The sequence below is a fragment of the Taudactylus pleione genome, unplaced genomic scaffold, assembly GCF_031769625.1.
Source record: "Taudactylus pleione unplaced genomic scaffold, aTauple2 ptg000019l, whole genome shotgun sequence".
Lineage (NCBI taxonomy): Eukaryota > Metazoa > Chordata > Amphibia > Anura > Myobatrachidae > Taudactylus > Taudactylus pleione.
Window position 1 is genome coordinate 22394860 of NW_028284421.1, and position 24379 is coordinate 22419238.

Here is a 24379-nt window from a genome sequence, read left to right on the forward strand (position 1 = left end):
CAGAAAAATAACAATTCCTGCACTAACAGCGCTGATCACTCAACTACACAGACACAGGGCCTGGTAGGACACAGCGCTGCATACACAGACCTGACCACAGCGGAGGAGAGGTATGCGGGGGGACCCAGACCACGATGCTTCCGTCCAGCGCTTCCAGCAGCGTTCACCATGCGTTCTGGAGAAGATGGCCGCCGAGGAGCAGAGAGGAGGCTGGCCTGGGGGAGGAGCGCTGCCACAGGACCAGTCGGCAGCATGCAGAGAGGGCTGTGTGCAGCGGGGGAGGCGCCGGCTGTGAGACAGGGAAGGCGCGCTCCCCTGGCATGCATTTAACCCCTGGGACGCCGCAGCGCTACCGCTCTGCTGCGGTCCGCTGTCCCAGGGGGTAGTGGAAGCGCAGGTTGGTCGCCTGGCTCCACGCTGCAGCCAGTCCCCAGGGAGCCCCCTGCCTGGGGACTTAGGACCATGTGATCAGCGGGGACCCACCGCGGGACCCCGCTGCTTACCTCTGTCCCCCTTGAATCCGGCCATGGTCCGGAGCATCTGGGGTCACTGCTAGCTGTGACCCCAGACGCCCACCAGCATCCCCGGATCAGTACCGGCGTTCTGGTACCGGCGGGGTGTAGGGAAGACAGCATGGACGTCAGGACTGACTGTCCATGCTGTTCATCCAGTTGTGCAGCCACAGCTGCATGAAGAATAAGCTTCAGGGGCTCTTCTAGCCCCCACTCCAACAGGTGCACCCGACTCCGGCCGGGCACCAAACTAAACTGAGGTGCCTTGGCCCGGGGGCGGGGTATAGGAGGGGGACCTAGTGCATCCTGGGAGGCTGAAAGCTTAACTCTTTGGTGCCCTGCGACTGACGTCACACCTATACCCCCAAGGTATCCTGTGGATACCCTATGGACCCTGAAGTAGAAAGCTTTGGTCTAAACACAAATTTGAAGCACAAGAGAATTCACCACAGGATAGTTTTTCAGTCTGTATCTAAAGCTGGGTACACTCTAAACTATGTGTACCCAGCTATAGATCGTGAGTGGCAGGACCAGTCAGTCATCGGCAAGTGCATATGCACTTGCCGATGCTGGAAGCGTCTGCGGGGGTCATGCTGCATTCGACTGCATGGACCCGCTGACTATATCGCCCGTCGGGCCTGCATGCATGTCTGACGGGGGATGTCACTGACGAGGCGTCGCTGAAGAACGCCTTGAATAGGCGAAACGCGTAGGTATCTCTCTCACGCTCACCATCCTCTACTACTATTGACCACAAAGAACTCTTTTGTACTAATCTGAACGCTTCAAATATATCCCTCTGGGAACCTGTTACAGAATAATTTAGAACAATTGATATAAGCACCTTTTTAAACTCTGTTCATATTTGTGTAATGTGTTGTGTGAATAAATTTGGTTATTTGTCACAACATACTACACTATGGAGGCAATTTATTTGCATTGATAAGGTTGCTGAAACCTGACCTGTGGCTTTCTGGAATCTGGGATTAAGGCGTTTGATGAAGGTGTTTCCCAGTGTGGAGTCCTGTGGTTGATGTTAAAAGACCAGTTTGATATGCTTAACTGACAAGCGTATGTATGGTACATATACATTGATTTACATTCGGTTAGAGGTATGTGCTCAAAGATACCTCACTACTATAATACATGTGTGTATCTGCATCTATATATCTGTATAGATCTCTATGGCCATGGCAAAACTTTTGGCCATGGCTGTACATTTGTTTGTTAATCATGGTCAGGAGACAGACTTTTGGATCCACTCTTGTGTAAGATAGATAGATATCGATCACCAGGGGAGGGCACCAAGGCAAGTGTTCTACTATATATGGATGAGAGCCGGTCTATTGGGAAATTATATATATAATCTATCTATCTATATATTTATTTTTATTTTTTTTTCTTTCCCAATCCCTGGCACTCCAAAATAACCAAAAAGTACCTTGCTCCGATGCCCTCCTAGAGTGTCGGCACCTTCCATATCAATATAGCAAGAAAGAAGCGGCACTCAGAGACTGAACTTCAAAAAGATGTGGCCTATGCCAGTGTATTTAATAATGCCAATGTTTTGGGGAACGTGTCCCCTTTCTCAGGACAACATCAATAAAATACAGTGTACAAAACAGTGTTTAAATAGACAAACAATTGTGACACCCCCATCTCCCAATGAATCTCGGTCCCGCCGGCTGCCCAATGCACACAGCATCCCCTGGCTGTGGCGAGCGCCGGAAGTGACGTCATCAGACACAGCCCCGGGACCATGGAAACTACATAAAATAGTGCTATAAAACTTCAGACGCCACATGGCAGTGTGTTTTGGTCTGTGGGCTTAAGAGTATAGCAAGGTCCCTATTATCCCATTCGTGATTTTAATCAATATGTCAAGAACACAAATCTGATTAGTATCATACGTTAATGTCAAAACTAATAGGACTGATTTATTTTGCCTGTCAACTATTTCAGATAGTATTTGTGTATCACCTCGCCAAAAAACCAGCAGGTCATCAATATAATGAAAATATAGGCTAATGGCATTAGCAATAATAGAACTTTCAAAGAATAGACCTCGCTCCACTTCCCACATGCAGCAGTTGGCGAAGCAGGGGGCCACTGCTGAGCCCATAGTACAACCTATGCCTGAAGAATTTCCCATTAAATAAGAAAAAGTTACGTTTCAGTGAACTCAAACAACTTCAGGAATAAAGAAATATCCAGCCCCTTATAATGTACGTTGTCCGATAGCAGATGTTATACTGCTGCTAACCCAGCCTCGTGAGGGATATATGTATACAAGCCCATCACATCTAAGGTGGCTAAAACAGTATCAGTTACCTCACGCATATTATGCAAAATTCGCAATAAAGGTGCTAGAATCTTAAATATGTGAACGGATTTTGTATACAGGGCTGCAGATACGAATCCAAGTAAATGGCAATAGGCTCGCACAGAGAACCCCTGACAGAAATTATCAGTCTGCCAGGGTGCCTCTGTGCGTCCTTGTGTATTTTAGGCAGGGTGTAAAAGACAGACACCACCGGGAACTGCACACAAAGTTTAACGCCAATCTCAGAAATAAGCCCCTCATCTCCTGCCGGTGTCACAATATTGTCCAATTCTGGCTTATATCTAACTGAGGGATCTCTATCCAATGTTTCAAATATATTCATATTGCCCAACAGTCTGTCACATTCTGCTATATAATTCAACGTATCCTGGATTACAATGGAGCCTCCCTTATCTGCTCCACTAATGGTATCAATAAAAATACAAATAAAACTCAGAATTTTCTCAGCACAAGAAAGGGGTGTCACAAGTGTTTAGGCTGTTTAGCGTTGGGGATTATATTTCACATCCACATTCAGGTAAAAGATTTACGATTAAATGGTCAATAACATGCAGTTCTAATTTTGTGATTTGTGTTATTTTTTGCCCATGTGGTTTATATTACGTTGGTAAAACAGTGTCAGTTCAAAATTTGCATGTCTCAACATCGTTCGGCTATTCACCAACACTTGTCTGCAAGGCTGTTCGAACTGCCTGTAGCTTGTAATTTTGTTTCGCCACACATTGGCTATGTTAAAACATAACGTGACTGACCATATGCAGACATCTGTCCGGGTAAGGGGACAGAGCTAAGAAGCTGTTCCAGTTGGAATCTAGATGGGATTCACAGTCTAGATACTTTGTCCCCCCATGGCCTCAATGAGTCCTTGGGCCTAATCAATTTTTATAGATATTTTTCTCTATTTTTTTTAAAGATATTATTTCCATGTAATAATTTATTTGACATTGTAGGCCGGGTCATTAGGGTATGAAAAATTTGTGGTGCTACTTTTTAGTTTGTCCACTAGAGGTCGCCAGTTCATCTTATATTTATTTAAGTACATTGAGTTAAGCAGTAGATTGATCATCTTATTTGTATGAAATGTTCTTATTTATTTTAACACATTAGTGGTTTTATATTTTGATACAGCTTCTCCACAAAGGGGGTGATTTTATTATATTGTTTTGAGCACTTAAGATCTTTTTATCTTATGTCATAAGTATTGTTTAGATCCAGCGTTTTTAGATATGCAAAATATGGGGTATGTGTTTGGAGTGCTTCAAGGAACCAAACAGTTACAAGCTTTCAGCTCCCAGCAGTGGTGTAACTAGGGTATTTGTAGCCCAGGGCAATTTTGTAAATGGAACCCCCCCTTATGTGCACGCTGCAAAAAAATGGGCGTGGTCACAAGGGGCGTGACCACTGAAAAATGGGGCGTGTCAACATGACACACCCCTTTCTTGTCACTGGGAACATTTTTCCATTTGCACCTTAATGCAGTCCCCCTTATGCAGTGCCCCTAGTAGTGGTCCCCCTTATACAGGCTACCAGTAGTACCCCTTATATAGTACCCCCAGTATACAATGACCCCAGTAGTGGTCCCTCTTATGCAGGCCCCCAGTAGTGCCCCTTACACAGTTCCCCCTGTAGTAGTCTCCCTTATGCAGCCCGCCATTAGTTCCCCTTATACAGTGCCCCCAGTAGTGGGGGAAGGAAGGGGCTCAGCTGTGCAGCACAGGACTGGCGCTGGGAAGCCTAGCGCCGGTCCTGTGTAAATGTGTAGCGCTGACCGCACACACTGCGGTCGGCGCTACACTGGCTAACTAGGGCAGGCCGGTACTGTGGGCGGCGGCTGTTAACCACCTAAGGTCTACTGATTTCAGGGGTTCGAATGGTAGATCCTGTAGAGCCCTGAGAACCAGAGACAAATCCCAGAGCTACCGGAGGGACAAAGGGAGGCTGAACCCTCAGAACACCCTGTAAAAAAAAAAAAAAAAGTCCTAACATAAGGCAGCGGGCGATTCTTCGCTGAAACCAAACAGAGTGCAGAGGTCTGAACCCTGAGGGTGGCCAGGCGGATATCCCGGTCTAAGCCAGCCTGAAGAAAAGCAAGCACTCGAGAGATCCTAAACACTCCAGGATCATATTTTCTATGTTTACACGACTGAAAATACAAGTGCCAAACTCTGTAATAAATGCAGGCAGAAGAAGGTTTCCTCTTAAGATGGAAGTTTCAAGAGCCACGCAGTCAAAAACAGACGAGGAAGGTCCGGATACAGACAGGGACCCTGTGTTAACAGGTCTGGCCTTAAAGGAAGAGGCCACAGAGTGTCTATGGAGAGACTCTGAAGGTTGGTGAACGAATGGCATCTGGGCCAAGCAGGGGCTATTAGTATGACTGTTCCACCCTCCTGCATGAATTTCCTGATGAACTTGGGAGAAGGGAAAACGGAAGAAACAGGTATGGCTAGCTTGAAGTTAAAATTCACTGCTAGAGCGTCCACAAATTCGGCTGTGGGATCCCTGGTTCTGGACCCATACCTGGGAATCCTATGGTTGTGACCTGAGGCCATGAGGTCTACCTCTGGAAGTCCCCATCTATCCACTAGGCTCTGAAATACTTGTGGATGAAGAGACCACTATCTGGCGTGTATATCCTGCAGACTTAGGAAGTCTGCTTCCCAATTGAGGACTCCTGGCATGAACACTGCCGAGATTGCTGGAAGAGTACATTCTGCCAAGACCAGAATGTTTGATATTTCCTCCATGGCAGTCTGATATCAAGTGCCTCCCTGATGGTCGAGGTAGACTACTGCAGTGGCATTGTCGGACTGCATCTGGACAGGCTTGCCCTTCAGTGCATCCTGTGCCTGAACGAGTGCACTGAACACTGCGCATAGCTCCAGGGTGTTTATGGGCAGGAGACCTTCCCTTGTCATCATCTTCCCTGAAATGTGTGCCGACCTGCTCCCCATCTGCGGACGCTGGCATCGGTAGTGAGGAGCACCCAATCTGGAATCCAGAATGTGCGACTCCTGTTCAGACAAAACGTCTGCAACCACCATGAGAGGGACAGCCGCAGCTCTGGAGAAAGACGGATCGTCTGTGACTATTCGGTGATACTTCCCGTTCCAGTGGGAGAGGATTAGCCGTTGCAGTGGTCTGGAGTGGAACTTAACATATTCCACCTTATTGAAGGTGGACACCATGGGATCCCAGAACCTGCATCGCTGAGTGAACAGACACTGACTGGTTGCGGAGAAACCTGCAAATCCGCAACTGAAATGCCACAATCTTCTCTTCTGGCAGATATATCCTCTGCGCCAGAGAATCTAAGCGTGCACCATCTGTTGTACTGGAAGAAGCGATGACTTCATCCAATTTATGATCCAGCCGTGTCTGTGTAGACAGGCAATTGTCAGTCTGAGATGATGCTGCTGCAACACCTGTGGAGATTGTGCCAATATCAGGAGTGAGGCAGGCCGTCATCCCTGCCATTATCTTGGTAAATGTCCGAGGGGCTGTTGACAAACCAAAAGGCAGCGACTGAAATTGGAAAGGTTTCTGCAAAACCGCAGAAACCGTTGGTGGGACGGTGTAATTGGCACATGCAGATATGCATCCTGAATGTCCATGGACACCATAAAATACCCTGGTCCATTGCCAACTCAATTGACCGAAGGGTTTCCATATGGAACCTGGGCAACCAGATAAATGTGTTGAGACTTTTTAGATTCAGAATAGGCCGGTGAAATCCATTGGGTCTTTGGATCAAAAATAGGTTGGAATAACCACCTTTCCTACTTGATTTACTGGAAGCCGGATTATTACTCCTGAATCCAGTAGGGAATGAATGGCTTGCTGGAGGGACAAGGCCTTTGCAGACTCCGCTGGGGGAGTTGTGCAGAAAAACCTTTGCAGGGGACTTCTCCAGAAAGAAAGAGCGTACCCTTGAGAGACCACCTCCCGAAACCCGGTGTCTGAAAACTGAGGAAGCAGTTGCTTGTAACCGTTTGGTGCCTGGATCACTCCAACCACATTCCCCAAGGTAACTTCTGTGGACCCTATGGACCCCGAAGAAGAAAGTAACTTTAATGTATTTATCCATATGTATTTTGTTTTGATGCACTGTGATATCGCCATGTGGCGTCTGAAGTTTTATAACACTGTTTTATGTATTTGAGTTATCTAGTTTCCATGGTCCCGGGGCTGTGTCTGATGATGTCACCAATTACATCACTTTCTGTGCGACAGAGTCGCCGTGGCTGGGGGATGCTGTGTGCAATGGGCAGCCGGTGGGATTGGGATTCATTGGGAGATGGGGGTGTCACAATTGTTTGAGTGTCTACCTAAACACTGCTCTTTTTCACTGTATTTTATTGTTGTTGTCCTGAGGAAGGGGACATGTTCCCCAAAACATTGGCATTATTAAATACCCTGGCATAGGGTTCACCATTTGAAGTTCAGTCTCCAAGTGCAGCCTCTCTTTCTTGATATAGACAGAGCGATATATAGATAAAGATATAAAGAGTGTATGTGTGGATAGAGATAGATATATGCATACACACGTCTTTACAAAGTAGACAGATTTGTAATAAAAAAAGGTGCTTATCAGAGTGTGACTCAGTCCTGAGTCACAATCACACAAATCACTTGAGTGAAACATGTAGGTGTCGGGATTATCATAAGACTAGGCATTTCTCTGGTAAAGCCTCTCAAATACAATTAGATTACCATCTTCAACTAAATGTTTTACTCCCACTACCTACAGTGAACAACAGTAGGAAGATGAAAGATGATAAAACACACAGCGTGCCCGCTAAACTGCTTTAGCGGGGCGCAGCACCCTGCCCGATTTCAAAAGGGCAGAATGCACTCCCTGCCCTCCCTAATGGCGCCCCGCTAAAACAGCCTGCCGGGTGCCTTCCCCACCCACAGGCTGCAGTGTCCCACGGGCGGGGAAATTTGCGGTATAGCGATTACTGCCGGTGAATGGATGCCGGGCGCATACATCAGCCTAATAAATTCCCTTGCCAATTAACATTATGAAAAGGATACAAGCGAAACTAGAAAAAAAAAAGTGCCCTAACGAAAGCTACTAAATAACTGCAGTATATCTGGAATATTATTACATAATGATAATATTGATTTGACAGACAGAAGATTGCATTGTTACTCAGCTGGTTCCTACTGACCTCCCAAACCACACAACATGTTTTACAGAGTATTGTCTGTTGTTAAGGCACACTGTGCCAGCAGTTTAAATATAAAATATATAGTTAATAAAAATTTTAAAATAAAAAACACACATAGCCATTTTGCACAGTGGTGATTTGGGTGTCCCAGCAGCGTGAAGGTGCCGCTTTAGGTTCATTAGTATGAGCAAAGAAAGCAGGCAGCACCAGTCAGAGTTCTCATGAAACATACAGAAATAATGGCTAGAGCCAGGAAGTAATATGGCTGCCGCACATTAATTCCTAGGAGGAAGTAGGAGGGCAGCGTTGTCAGACGCTCTCCTGATAGCACTGTACAACGTTCCACTGTGCTAGGAAGGAAAGCTAATCCATTGACACCAAGTATAGGGCAGGAGGTTTAAAAATAAAATTGACTATATCCTTAGGATGCCATCCATTTTGACAGTTTCCCGTTATATAGCCTTCTCCTACCTAGGTTGGTTGGCCTTGCTATATGCTGGTACCTATGGACGCCAACATATGTTGGAATTGTGCTCACAGTTTTTCTCACTCCATTTTTTTGTATTTGGGCGATTTATATTTATGTTGCATACATAATAATGTCTATGCCAGATATATTTTGAATGCGATTTTATTTATTTGTATTGTGCAGTTCTACAATAAAATATTTTGTTAAAAAAAAAACTGACTACATCACATAGTGGCTATGCCCCTTCCCTATAACGCAGGATTGCAATCTGCATTATTCATCTATGACCTTTCATGTAATGTGAAAGAGGTGGCTGCCCCCAGAGTTAGCATAACCTAGTCTCACAAGAGGAGACTTTATTTAGATCTCTTGTGAGACTAAAGCTCCACACTACAGTGACAGTCTGGCAGAGAATCAAAATTTAGCTAATTAATTCTGATTCGCTGCCAAACTGTCTGAACTTGCTGTAACAGTACAGTCACTTGCAGGAAGACTCCATATAAAGTAGTAAAGAACAGACACAACAGGACCTAGGACAGGAACACTGTATCTGCCCTGCTTCTTGCGGACTACAAAGAATTACTGAGGACCTCATGTAGCCTGTGTGTTGCCCATTTATGAGTTTACAAGGACAGGGGGCCGTTTTAACCCTCTCCTAGCACGTGCTCAAAAATGTGTACAAGAGGTCCTGAAATACGCCAAGCCTTTTAGAAGGTTGCTGTGTGCATAATATCCTACATAGCTTTTACCAGTTGACAATCTGCAATTGTAGAGAGCAACTTCCATTGAAATAAAACAGTTTACTCCAAAAATGTAGTCAAAATTGTGGCTCTTATTGATTATCTGGTCTCTAGCAGTCAGTGTTGTACTATTTACAAATCTATATTATAAAGTGGCTTAAACCCCCAACAGAGATCTGATGACCTGCTGCAAGGTCAGCTTTTTCAACACAAGTACACCGCATGGATTCTGGATATATACTTCATATAAGTTCATATATTCAAAACCGTATTCATAATTAAATAAAAACATACCTTAAAAAGGTATGATGCTCAAAAACATTTGAAGTCTGAATGAAATTAGAGAAAAATAATCTATGGCACAGGTAACAGATGGTCACAAGAGGCCAGTTCATACAGATTAGACCTGTGGTACACTACTATATAAAAAAACTTGACAATTTAAAATAAAAATATTGTTAGTGAACGGCTGAACGATAACGATATTTTGACCATCGGCCTGTGTGCACCAAAACGACGGACGACCGACCAACGATGCGCACTCCCACAGGTCGTTGGTCATTGTCATTCATCGCCCAAACATGCAGGCCAACCTAATATTGTCAGCTTGTTGCATGTTCGCGGATGAGTGAGGGTACCCGGCACTGAACGATATCATTCAGTGCGTGTGTACAATGTCATTATTGACAATAAGCACACCCCTGCTGGGAGGACACTAGACGATATCGCTCATGGAGCGAATAGTCTAGTGTGTACGCACCTTTTTTGGGGGGGGGGGGGGGATTAGCTTTGGGGAGCGTAGCGGTGTTAGGGTTAAACCCCCCCCCCCCGGGAAGGTTAGGCACCACTAAGGGAGGGGTAGGGATAGAGTGCTTACCTGCTCTGTCGGGATCTTCCCCCTTCTGGCTGCCGGCGTTGGGATATGAACTGGTGGCTATTCAGCCGCCTGGACTTCACACCCATTCCCTATTGAATTTGTATAACTGTATATTGATGTTTAGACTTATTTTAATCAGCATTTAATATGTATTGTTTTATAGATAAATACTGCATCCCTACTGTAAATATAAATGTAATATTATAGATGTGATGTTTCTAGATCCACTTATTAGCAGTTAAGCAATGCAATGTCCTGCCCCTGAAACTCAATACTTCCGTCACCCATGATACTGTAAAACAAAGGAAATCCAGCATGGGATACTCATTGGCGGGGCCCTCGGGCTTTGTGAATATCTGACCACTCACACAAAGGAGAAGATCCTGACCTATCCAACGTCGGGTATACACAGATACCTGCCTGTACCCAATGATTTTATTCCCCAAGGACTATTTGAATGTTAACCTTTAAATTGTACTGCAGTGACCTTTGGAATCCATGCATTCAGAATTGAAGCCTTGTGTTGGTGCCAAGCACATTGTATGGGCGGTACTCTTTGTATTTCTTTGTGTGATTAAATCTTTTGGATTTTGGAATTCCAAGTAACCTGATCAGACTTTAGGGAGCCCCTCTACAGCATTTTCTAAATTTAGCACAGACAAGAAACTCACATGCTGACATGTAATTAAATGAGTAAATGCTACAAGCTGCCTCTTAACTGGGTGCATGACTCATCTGTCTGAATAAACATGAGATGTGAGTGAATGCTATTCAAACTTAAAGGTCAGGCTGTCTAGACTGCAGGTGCAAGACTTGTTTACTTGCTTGGCTCTATAATAGGGTCTGTATGTGCCCAAGGCTATCACTGTTTTTGGAGCGTGACAGTGCTGTACGGCTGTACAGTACTTAGCCCAAGAAAGATTGATACCTTATCATATTGACTGCTGTGTCTCTTATTACCTGTATCCTGTTATCTTCAATAAAACCTACTCTGGTTTGGAATCAACGTGTGGACTAACCACCTTCACATCCGCTAAGCACCTACCAAATTGTAGGCATCTGCCAATAACATATAGCTGATCCAAGGAGAACATTTAATACCACCACCATATTAAATTAGGACTGATGCTTTTGAAGCTTTGGAAATAACTTAAGAAATAATTCAGTAGACAGGGCAGGGCACTCCAATTATTTAATACAAAGCATACACATATAATAAATCTTTGATTTACCTTACGATTACCCATTTAATTAAAAGGGTTAATGCCAGGCAAAGCAACAGATGTTCCAGTTGTTTACTGGTAAAATAGGTGCAAGATACACATAGGCATAACGTTGTGCATTACTTGGCAGGAAATAAACTGACCTGGTTTCTCAGGGGTTGAGTCTGTGAAGGTCGCTCCCGATGGACATGGCTGTCCTTAGTTATCGCAGATGTTCCAGAATCTACATGGACGGATCCCACCGGGGTAGGCTGGAAGAAGTATGTGTAATTACTGCTCCCAATATCCGATATAAAATGCAAAGCAGACATCTTTAGGAAGGAAACCATAATAGACACTGTGGGGCAGGGCAGAAGTCAGATTAACTGCTTAGTCAGTTCATTTTCCAAGTAATAGAAATGCTCTGTACATGTGAAAGGTTGCTGGACTCGTACACACACTGACAGTTATGTCTTAACAAACATATTGCATTACCATTTAAGCTTTCTGTCCTATTTCAGCACCACTTTAGACAGCGTGTAAGAGGAGTTGCAGCTACAGGGATATATAGATGGGAAGAAAATCTTTCGCCAAATCCTTTCTGACTGCCATCTTTACAGTCATGTTAAAGGGCCTGATTCAAAGTTGTACGCTGTGCCAATGTTATCGCAGTTGGGTGATTATCGGCCATCTGTGCACGTGTCAAGGTACATTACTGTAGTCACTCGCAGAGAGTATTTATTTGCAGAGTGATTGACAGTCAGGCAGCGTTAGGGGGAGGCAACGAGGAGTGTCAGCTAAAAATGCAGGCATGTAGCAACAGTTTCAGGGGCAGGTCCATCCTGCGCCCCAATACGAAAACAATATGGGTCCGGTCTCTCTCCTCCTGCAGCCATTCTGTATGACCATAAGTTACTCAGGACTGCTAACATGGAATGATCTGCGAGCGATGCTGCGTCTTTGCACTTGCACTTTATGCTTGGATGTGCAAAGATGCCGCATGGTGATTTTTACATATTTTAGTACAGCAGCTGCTTACAGAATCGCAGCTGCGGTGACAATAGTGTACAACTCTGAACCAGGCCCAGTGTCTGCAGGCTTTACTCAAACAGTGCTGAAAGTGAGCACTATGTACACCTCAATGGGGAAGCAGGGCTTCAGCTCTGGTCACAGGAGATCTAAACCAAAACAGAGCAAAATAATGAAAGGTACTGGTAACACAAAATATATATCAACTCCAGTTATGAAAAAGTGAAAATATGCTTTGTTCTGTTCCTTACCGTTTTATTCATTTTATGTTAAAACTTATGCTACGGACATGAAGGCTTCAATTTTAGAGTTGAATTGGTCTTATAAGCAAACCAAGGCATTCACAATTACACTCTAGTTTAAGTATTGACATAACATTTAATAGGTCATGATTTGCACGCAGTGGGCCTGATTCAATACGGATTGCTATTGCGATCGCAGCTTCTTAATCGCACAGAGAAAATATGCTCATGAATGCTATCGCAATGTCGTCGCACTGCCAGCAGAGAGATACCCACTGCCTTCCTCTACAGTTCTCACATACGTAATACCTTGCAGACCTGCGTATACATCGGTAACATCAGCTCCTCACGCACACTATTACAGCAGCCCTGACCTTACTTTGAAATTGCCAACCTCATGGCACGCAGTAAGTACTCAAGCTGTGTATGCCGTTGCAATGGGTAATTTAGGCAAGCCTATGTAACGGGGTTCAAACGGACAAACACGCCTGAGTTTCTACAACCACTGCCCTGTCACCACCCCCAAACGCTGACTACGTCACTCACTCAGCGATTGCTTACTGTGCTCGCGCACTGCAATGCGTATGTAGTACGCAACAATCGGCTAACGGCTGGGTACCCAAAAGAGCAATTCAATGGTTGCTCCATTCGGGGGAAAACAGCTGCGGCCATACACATTTCTGCTTGCAGCCTCCCAAGGTGGCGAGCAGAAATGTGTGATAAGTTGGCACGTCGTACACCCAAAGCACTACTTTAGACGGATTTAGCCTCTTTGCACGGCTAAACCCAGTGCTTTTGGCTGAGCACACGTGCCCTAAGAGAGGAAAAAATTGAATTGCTCAGATGGGTGCCAAAAAAAAATAAAAAATTGTCCCCTATGTGTTTGAGACTTAATTCTTTGAAATTAAATAAAACTATAAAATCTGAAATTAACATGGCTACTCACAATTGGCCTGCCAACCCAGTCGTAAACATAGTCAAAGGTGTATCCTTTCCGTTCAAAGAGCTCAGAAAACAGTGTCCGTAAATAGTCGTAATCTGGCTTTTCAAAGAAATCCAACCGCCTCACGTAACGCAAGTAAGTTGCCATTTCCTCTGGGGGAAACATAATAATAACATTAAAATCTGCTTTTCCAAGTTGATATTAAAGTCTCACACCAGTAAACGAAATAAGGGAACTTGAATGTACCGTCTGGCACACTACACATAATTGAACAAACAAGTAATCTCTGTACAACCCAGTTACAGGGGCCCCAAATGGTCGAAGTGTTAAAAAAATAGAATTTACAATGCTGACTTCTTTAGTAGTTTTGAAAGCTAAAAAGAGGAGAATGTAGTCCTATTTTTCACACTGACCTTGGGTCAAATATACTATTATAACCCTCTTAGGTTTGCAACAATCCATCTATATGCGGTTATCTTCTACTCCTTTTACACTGGCCAAATAACCCGTCAATCCGGGTCGCGGCTCCGTTTAAAAGGGTCCCCAAAAAAAGTCCGGGGCTCAGTGATCCGGCAAACCAAACCGGGTAGCGAGCAGGGTTGGACCCGCGAAGGGTTACGGGATAGTATAAAATGGGTGACACGGGTCATCTGACCCAGGTCCTGTTTACGACGGCATAGGAAGAGTTGGCTCACCAGTGCTTGAGATTACATAATCTCCAAGCGCCGCCAAAAATCTTAACACTAGACCTGTGTGCAGTGTAAACGGCCAACCAGGGAATAACCCACATCAAAGCCGAAATGTGAACAGGGTCTGTTCCGGATTGGAGCAGTGGTCCAAATCCTGGGTCATATCAAGGACTTTGTTGTAAAAGGGATATTACCATTACCACTCTGAGACTGGCTAAAGCCTTTAGTTTTTGCAGACCGTTACATGAAATGCTGCTGCTATTATTGGCTTTACTTGGTTCCAGTCTTCTCTGACCCAACTAAGTATAGCCCAATTGGGTGAAAGTAACTAACCATGTTATATCACTTAAGAGGAAGCACAGGAAAGCAGCTATAATTTACCTGGCATTCCTACTAATCTCAGGGACTGGGGTGAAGTCTCTTTAAACTGGGGCTTTGGTTTGGAGCATTTGGCTGCGTAATCTTTTAAAATTAGCAGACATCGCTCTATGCTTATACTCCTGTCTACTTGGAGTTCCATTACTTTCACGTCAAGTCATGTACAAATTCAACCATATAAAATATTAAGAAATAATCAATTCCTTGTTAATAAAAACACAAGTATAGCAACAGCGCTGTATGTAGAGTATATGCAATACCATCTTTTCATCACTGGCCAGGAGATGTTTACGGCTATAGAAAACGCACTCAACAGGGGTCTTGAGAACCGTATGCTCCTCTACAGTTGGGATGACAAGACACTCAAAGCAATATGCCCAGATTGTAAATCAATCATCAACTTTAATTGGTTTTATCTAGGTTTCCGGCAAAAACCATGGAAGCGTATTTCTTGGGGAGTGTAACAGACTGAAATTGCGCATAACAAAAATCATCATTACATAGCATGTGCAAGATTAAATTCTTTCTATCTTCTACAATAACACACTAAAATCTAATACAGAATGGGGGGAAAAAAAAAAATATATCTATCATTTTAGGAGTAACCTTCCATCGCCATAGACCAATGATCTCACCTGGAAAATTCTCACAGAGGACTTCTACAGGCGTGTTACGCTTCGTGTCCCCGATCTTCTGGTAGCGCTCCTTAAGCGTATCTGCCTGTAGGTTTGAAATAATATGAGATATGGTAAGAACTTACCCTTGTTATCTCTATTTCTACGAAGTCCATAGGGTTCCACAGGATACCTTGGGGGTATAGGTGTGACGTCAGTCGCAGGGCACCAAAGAGTTAAGCTTTCAGCCTCCCAGGATGCACTAGGTCCCCCTCCTATACCCCGCCCCCAGGCCAAGGCACCTCAGTTAGTTACCAAGCCATAGGCCGGAGGAGGAGAAGGAAGAGAGAGAACAAAGATCTGGACACATACAAGAATCACATTCTCACCAGAGGGAGACGGAAAACCGGTGACCAGAGCAAAGCCCATCTGCAGCACAGGTGCGACAGGGCGGGAGTCCTGTGGAACCCTATGGACTTCGTAGAAATAGAGATAACAAGGGTAAGTTCTTACCATATCTCATATTTTCTACTTCAGGGTCCATAGGGTATCCACAGGATACCTTGGGGATGTCCCAAAGCAGTATCCTTTAAGGGTGGGGACGCTCCTGTGCAGAAAGGAGAATCCGCCGCCCGAAGGAAGCATCCTGAGAGGCGAAGGTGTCAAACCTGTAATACCTCACGAAGGTATGGACAGAAGACCACGTAGCAGCCTTGCAGATCTGAACTGCCGAGGCACCACGTCAAGCTGCCCACGAAGGACCCACAGACCTAGTGGAATGAGCCTTCAGAGAAGGAGGGACCGGTAGGCCTTCATGAAGATAAGCTTCAGAAATAGCCATACGGATCCAGGCTGCCAAAGTTTGCTTTGAAGCAGGCCAACCCTTTTTACAGAAGCCATAGAGGACAACAAAGCGTCCGACTTCCTAAACAAAGAAGTGCGGTCCACATAAGTCCTTAAGGCCCGCACAACATCCAAAGAGGCCTCACCCACGGAAAGACCCGGTGAGTTAAAGGCCGGAACAACTATTTCCTCGTTAACCTGAAACTGGGAAACAACTTTGGGGAGAAACTCGGGCCGAGTGCGGAGCACTGCCCTGTTCCCATGAAAAAACCAAGAAAGGGGGTCTACAAGAAAGAGCCCCTAACTCAGAAACACGTCTGGCTGAAGCAACGGCCAGAAGGAAAACAGTCTTAGCTGTTAGCCATTTAATATCCACTGAGCCCAGTGGTTCAAACGGCGGTCCTTGGAGAGTCCTCAGGACCACAGCCAAATCCCAAGGCGCCACAGGTGGAACAAAGGGCGGCTGAATACGGAGAACACCTTGCATAAAGGTGCGCACATCCGGGATTGTAGCAATCCTACGGTGAAACCAGACAGATAGGGCCGAAACCTGTACCTTCAAAGAAGCAAGGCGAAGCCCATGATCTAGTCCCGCTTGCAGGAAGGCGAGAATCCGAGACAGACGAAACTCCCGCGGTGCATAACCTCTCGGTCGACACCACTGGAAGAACGTATGCCACACGCGATGGTATATCCTCGCGGAAGACGGTTTCCGAGCTCGTAACATGGTACACAGCATAGAGCTGGCAAACCCCCAGGACCTCAGCATGGCCGTCTCAACAGCCACGCCGCCAAAGACAGCCGAGTCAGGTCCGGGTGAAGACAAGGACCCTGAGACAGAAGGTCCGGTCGTAGCGGCAACCGCAGAGGACTGTCCACGGACAGACCCTGAAGGTCTGAGAACCAGTGCCGTCTGGGCCACGCGGGAGCTATCAACAGGAGCGTCCCTCCTTCCTGTTTGAATTTCCGGATTACCCGTGGAAGAAGGGAGACCGGAGGGAACAGGTATGCGAACCTGAACGTCCACCGGACGGACAGAGCATCCACCAGAGACGCCCCTTCGTCTCTTGTGCGAGACCCGTACACCGGCAACTTGTTGTTGTGCCGGGACGCCATGAGGTCGATTTCTGGAAGACCCCACCTGTCCACCAGTAGTTGAAAAACGTCCGGGTGCAGGGACCATTCCCCTGGATGAACGTCCTGGCGACTTAGAAAGTCCGCCTCCCAATTTAGCACTCCCGGGATGAAGACCGCTGATATGGCCGGAAGATTGCGCTCCGCCCAAACCAGGATCCGAGAGACCTCTACGAGAGCCGCCCGACTGCGAGTTCCTCCTTGCCTGTTTATGTAGGCCACGGTGGTAGCATTGTCCGACTGGACCTGCACCGGGTGACCCTGGAGAAACCGCTGTGCCTGCAGGAGAGCATTGAAGACCGCACGGAGTTCCAAGATATTTATTGGAAGCTCCGCTTCTGTCGGTGTCCACCTGCCCTGGAACAAGTGTGGACCCGAAACTGCTCCCCAGCCCCGAAGACTGGCGTCCATTGTCAACAGGACCCAATTTGGAACCCAGAACGGACGTCCCTTGTTGAGGTGGGTCGTCTTTAACCACCACGCAAGGGACAGGCGAACCTCCGGGGTGAGCACAATCGTCTGGAACTTCAGAGACTGAGGCAGCCCGTTCCACTTGGACAGGATCAGGTGCTGCAGAGGTCTAGAGTGAAACTGGGCGTATTCCACCATGTCGAACACCGACACCATGGAGCCCAGTAACCTCATCGCCGAGTGTAAGGACACCCGGCGGCTGTGCAGACAACTGCGCACCCTTGACTGTAAAGCAGAGATCTTGTCCTCCGTCACGAAGATCCTTTGCTGTCCCGAGTCCAATAAGGCTCCAAGATGCAGAATCCTCCGAGACGGGATTAGAGTGGACTTCTGCCAGTTAATTAGCCAGCCGTGCCGTTGCAGCAGTGCAATGGTCAGGTCCAAGTGGTGTAACAGGAGCTCTGGAGATCCTGCCACCAATAACAGGTCGTCCAAGTACGGCAACATGCGGACTCCTTGCAGCCGCAGAGAAGCCGCCATGACCGCCATAGCGTCCTGTATGTCCAATGACACCATGTAGTCCCCAGGTTCCAGCGCCAGAATGATGGACCGTAGGGTCTCCATCTGAAACTTCGGGACCCGCAAAGACTTGTTGAGTGCTTTGAGGTTGAGAATCGGACGATATGACCCATTGGGTTTCTGTACCAAAAATAGATTTGAATAGAAACCCTGGCCCCTCTGGGAGAATGGAACAGGCACTATAACTCCAGCCTGGAGCATAGTGTGCAATACCTTCCGCAGCTCCGTAGCCTTGTTCCGGTCTGATGGTAGACCCGTGGTGAAGAATCGAGCCGGGGGTCTGTGCCGGAAGGAGAGGGCGTACCCGTGAGAGACCACCTCCAGAACCCAAGTGTCTGTCGTAGTGAACGACCAACACCGGGAGAACTGCAGCAGTCGGCCTCCCACCCTGGGATCCCCCAAGGGGAGACCCGGACCGTCAGGCCGCAGGCTTGTCATCTGGCTTGGGGGCCGGACGTCTGGTACTCCATGCCTGTTTCCGGGGCTTGCCCGATTTCTTAGGGCCAGCCTGTCGAGGAAACGACTGTGGTTTGGGCCTGCCCTGGGCCCTAGATGACCGAAAGGACGATGGTCCAGAACCAGAAGGAGCAGCGGCCGACGGGAGACAAGCAGATTTGGCTGCCGCCAGCGTGGCCACAATCTTATCCAGATCCGGACCAAAGAGAACTTCTCCGGTAAACGGCAACGCTTCCAGACCTTTCTTGGATCTGCGTCCGCCTTCCAGGATCGCAGCCACAAGGTGCGACGAGCAGCTACCGCTGCTGAAGAAATTCTAGACACCAGAGTACTAATGTCTAGAGCCGCCTCGTTGATGTAGGTGGCCGAATCACGGAGATTGCCAATCAACTCCGCTTGTTCGGCCGGACAGTCGGATTCAAAAGAAGCCTCTAATGAATCCGCCCAGCGCTCCATCGCTCTGGCAACCCAGCAAATGGCCATAGCCGGCCGTGCTGCCCCCCCTGCAAGGGAATAAGCGGACTTCAGGCAGATTTCTACCTTGCGGTCCATAGCATCCTTAAGGGAGGACATGGATGGCATCGGCAATGTGGCACTACGGACAAGACGGGTCACGTGAGAATCCACCTGTGGAGGGGATTCCCACTTAGCAAAATAATTATCCGCGAACGGATAAGCCACCGCCAGGCGTCTCTGCGGCTGGTATCTTTTGCCAGGTTGTTTCCACACCTCCTCTAAACGGTCCACCAACTGACCCGAAAGAGGAAAGACTGTGGCATCGCCCTTCACATCTTTGAAAAAGGCATACTTAGATTTAGCCGCTGGGGGAACTTCGTCCTCAATCACCAAGGCTGTGCGGACCGCCCGAATAAGTCCAGGAATATATACTTTGGACTTAGCATCAGCGTCCTTAGTATGGAAAGGTTCCTGATCGTAAGGATCCAGAATCTCCCCATCATCAGACGTCCCTTCGTCATCCTCATAAGGAGCGGACAGAGACGCCACCGGCCTTTTATGAGGCCGCATCACAGACTCCCCTTGCAATACATCCGACAAGTGCTGTAAAGAACTCGTCAGGGAGTTAACCCACGCTGGCTCCTGAGAAACCGGGGAGCGGGGAAATAGGGAGACTGTGGGGTACCACCAATTGTCGTGGGAACCCCTGCATGGGTGACGACACCACAGACTGCTGGGACAAACCCATCGGAGTAAACGCGGGCTGCGGAGCTAACTGGCCCACTAAAGCTGTTAACGCCTGAGCGAAACAAGCCCAGGGCGGCTCCTGTACCGGTGCTATAACCGTAATAGGCCGCGCCATGGACAACACTGCCGGCAAAGGCCCTCCGCGCTACCCTCCCCCTCCGCTAACGGTACTTTGCACGTGGTACACTGTAGCCGGAGGGGAAAATCACTTTCAGACATGATGGCACCACGTATGTGACCTCTCTCACCAATTAAGTATTAAATAGGCGAGAGACCACCCTGCAGCACCGCACCGCAAGGGCTTTAGCAGAAAGAACAGGGACAGTAATAAAGCTGACAGTTTAGTGAAGAATAGTTACAGGCAGCGCTAGCACAGTCACATACAATGCAGAGAAATAACAATTCCTGCACTAACAGCGCTGATCACTCAACTACACAGACACAGGGCCTGGTAGGACACAGCGCTGCATACACAGACCTGAGCCACAGCGGAGGAGAGGTATGCGGGGGGACCCAGACCACGATGCTTCCTTCCAGACTTCCAGCAGCGTTCACCATGCGTTGCAGAGAAGATGGCCGCCGAGGAGCAGAGAGAAGCTGGCCTGGGGGAGGAGCGCTGACACAGGACCAGTCAGCACAGTGCAGAGAGGGCTGTGTGCAGCGGGGGAGGCGCCGGCTGTGAGACAGGGAAGGCGCGCTCCCCTGGCATGCATTTAACCCCTGGGACGCCGCAGCGCTACCGCTCTGCTGCGGTCCGCTGTCCCAGGGGGTAGTGGAAGCGCAGGTTGGTCGCCTGGCTCCACGCTGCAGCCAGTCCCCAGGGAGCCCCCTGCCTGGGGACTTAGGACCATGTGATCAGCGGGGACCCACAGCGGGACCCCGCTGCTTACCTCTGTCCCCCTTGAATCCGGCCATGGTCCGGAGCATCTGGGGTCACCGCTAGCTGTGACCCCAGACGCCCACCAGCATCCCCGGATCAGTACCAGCGTTCTGGTACCGGCGGGGTGTAGGGAAGACAGCATGGACGTCAGGACTGACTGTCCATGCTGTTCATCCAGATGTGCAGCCACAGCTGCATGAAGAAAAAGCTTCAGGGGCTCTTCTAGCCCCCACTCCAACAGGTGCACCCGACTCCGGCCGGGCACCAAACTAAACTGAGGTGCCTTGGCCTGGGGGCGGGGTATAGGAGGGGGACCTAGTGCATCCTGGGAGGCTGAAAGCTTAACTCTTTGGTGCCCTGCGACTGACGTCACACCTATACCCCCAAGGTATCCTGTGGATACCCTATGGACCCTGAAGTAGAAATGCAATATTTTCATTATGAAGTAAGCCTTTCTGTGATTAAAAGTAGCTGTACTACGCCAGATATTAGAGTTATTTGACTGCATGTGTATGGCCAAATTGCAGAGATTGGTCTATTTAGGCAACAGACAAATGTATATGGATGTAACAACACTTTCATTTAGGACTGGTATGCTACAGCATTTCTTATACATTGAGGAATTCTGGCTCCTTGACTACATGAGTAGAAGCTGGAACTATGTAACAAGCTTACATTTACCTTAAGCCTGTGGACTATGGTACCTGTTAACTGAAATAATGTTACGGGGGGAATTGGTATGAAATACCGATGGCTGAATAACCGCTGGTTCTCATTCTGACGCCGGAAGCCCGAAAGGAGGACATCCCCTACAGCGGCTCGGCTAAGTATGCTAACCCTCTCCTGTCCTCCCTTACTCGCCCTTGGTGGTGCCTAACCCTAAAAATTCTGAGGTGGTGCCTAAACCTAACCCGCCTTTCTCGCACCCTAAAACTAACCCTCCTGGGGGGTGCCTGTGCCTAACCCTAACCTCAAGCCTCCCCCTTCCCCTAGCCTAACCCAAAGTCCACTCGGGGGTGCCTTAACCTAAAAGGTACAACCTAACTATCCCCGACTTACCTCGTTCGGGATGCCGGCCGTCGGGATTAGGCATTGGCAATTCAACGCCTATCTTTAGTCCCGGGTCTAATCCGCCGCCGGGATTAACCGCATCCCGTTACAGGTCACTGAGGACCGGATAATTGATCAATGCACTATTCACCGATGTAAAGGATGAAGCACAGAAGCAATGAGCCTGATAAGAGAGCACCTACCCTGCCACACAGGGACTAGGAGGCTAGTAATTGGACACTGAAGTGAGAAAATAAGTTAGAATGTCACTACGTTCAATTCACAGTTTTGTTTCAACAATTTTGTCTTCCAGAAGCTCTACTTGGCCTAGAGTGGAAAATACACCCAAGAACGTGTGAAGGGAAACAAAAAAAAAAACAAAAAAAACACTAATTTAGCTTTTGTAGAGTTTGTTAACTTTCACTTCAAGTGATGAAAAATAAGGGGCAAACTATGCCTACCTTTAGCCCTTGCCATGGAAGGCTTCCTCGCAAGAAGTACATAAACATGTGTCCCAAGGCCTCTAGGTCATCTCTCCGGCTTTGCTCTTTAAAGATAGAAATAATACATTTAAAAAGGGAAGAACGTAAGTCTAGAAGAAAAACTTCATAGCACTGTATTTATATAAGAAGGAGATATGGAAACTTTCACATAAACCGCATTTTTACTTTTGGACTTATCACAATTTTTTTGTGGAAGGCAAGCAACTGCACCCAGTGAGCCCTGTGGTTCCCAATGTATGTAGGTACATAAATTAAGGAAAACTTAGGACTTAGATGATTTCTATTGTGGTTTCAGCTACATGGCTTAATGTCAGGCTCCTACATTCGTATTCACTGGTCATTGTATTGCTACCACTCCCGAGACAGTTCAAGGTGACACAACACCAATACATTCAGTTCAACCTGGTAACACCTATCAGTCTCCCCACAAAGGGTCAGACCTATACATTTTATGCTGCTTTTCATGAAATGTTTTGGTTTGCTTGACTGCAGTTTGGATATTTACAAGTCAGTTTTATTAACTTTTGAACATGTCCGGTGGTACAAGGTAAGAGAATACAAATCATAGCGTCTTGGACCACTTGCCAAGAAATCATGTTTTTCACCTTTATACATTTGTCTCGTGGAAATCCTCACAGCCCTTGGTGGAATCCCTGCGTTCCACAGAACCCACTTTGAGAAATTGCTCTACACCAGATTCATAACTTACAGTACAATTATAACAATTTCTCTATAACTAAATCTAAACTATTACCTGCAAAAATGACACAGTTATACAGTAGAGACTGCTCCTGAAAATGCATGTCAAGCTAATTAGATGAACTGATTCCTCACTTACAGACATCTGAGCAGCTGCTATCAGCAGCATTACACACTAGTGAAAACTACAGCTTTATTTTAATCCAATATGCACCCTATTGTAAATGCAATGGAATATGCTGGTGCTATATAAGTAAATATTAACAAGTAAATACAATTAGAAAATACAGAATTATGACAGTGGCTGTACATGAATATTTAAAAATATCCAGTTTTAATATAAAAGGAAAACCACATTGTATAGATTCAACAAGGTCTATACAAGTCTCGTCTTGCTCTATTGAGGCAGAATAGAGGTGAGAACAAAGTAAATTATAACAGTACTGATACAATCTCATTTTACACTGTTGTTGCCATAGAAATCATGCTATTACGCAACATGCTACAGGGCCAGTCAACGCAGCTAGCAAGAAGGTATAACACAGATTATAGGAGATGGAGATATATATATATATATCTCCATCTCTCAATTATTTCATACCCATCAATTCCTGCCCCAGTGGAGCTAGCAATGTATAGTCCCTATGACAAACACAAGCTAACCCCCCCCACCACCACCACCCCACAGGGGTTAGTTTGTCAGAAGCCAAACAAACTCACTATGCTGCAAAGCATATTTACCACTGAGCCTCCCCAATAATAACAGGTTAACGGTACAATCACTACAACAGACAACCAATCAACCTGCTATATTGCAATAAATAGAAAATGCATAATCATTGGGAGCTTGGTCATTAGTACTCATTACCAAGAGACAGCCACATACTACACATATTGAACAGTGGCTTAGCAAAGTGCCTATGAATGAGGAAATTCTACTTTGTCCTGTAGAAGGAGAAAACACCACTACCAAAACAATAATGCATTTCTTTTCCTAACTGGGTCCCTTAAAGCAGATGCAGAAATGATATGGATGTTACATTACTGCAAGTGTTTGTAGTGGGACAAAAGTGGGGGCAAGGAGGTGGTTAGGGACAGGCAGTGCTGGGTGTTGGAAGGGGGCAAGGGTAGATAGCTGGGGCAGGGAGATTAGTGACAGGTAGCGCTAGGGATAAGGTGGGGGTGCACAGAGTTAGCAGTCAGGGTAGATGGGAAATACACAGTCGGGGATAGTGAAGGAATGCTCAGTTAGTCAGGATTGGGGGGGGGGGGGGGGGGTCGCACAGCTGGCTAGTAATGCCCGGGATTTGTCGAACCCTGCAACTAAGATTTTAGTCCTAGCGACCAGATTTTAGAAGAGCCAGGTACTATTGAAAAGTTGAAAATAAAGCGAAATCTGAAAAAAAAA

The 24379-nt window shown here is 46.8% G+C and overlaps 1 protein-coding gene across 3 annotated transcripts in view; it reads right to left on the reverse strand.

Annotated features, from left to right (window-relative positions):
• CSNK1G1 (casein kinase 1 gamma 1) overlaps positions 1-24379 on the reverse strand; it is a 108277-nt gene that overhangs the window by 17516 nt on the left and 66382 nt on the right. For all 3 annotated transcript variants that reach the window (XM_088446042.1, XM_088446029.1, XM_088446036.1), the window contains exons 7-10: positions 22231-22316; positions 15235-15319; positions 13536-13684; positions 11483-11590 (exon numbers count right to left, since the gene is read on the reverse strand). In XM_088446042.1, coding sequence (XP_088302168.1) covers positions 11483-11590; positions 13536-13684; positions 15235-15319; positions 22231-22316 — 428 coding nt within the window. The remainder of the gene's footprint in view (positions 1-11482; positions 11591-13535; positions 13685-15234; positions 15320-22230; positions 22317-24379) is intronic.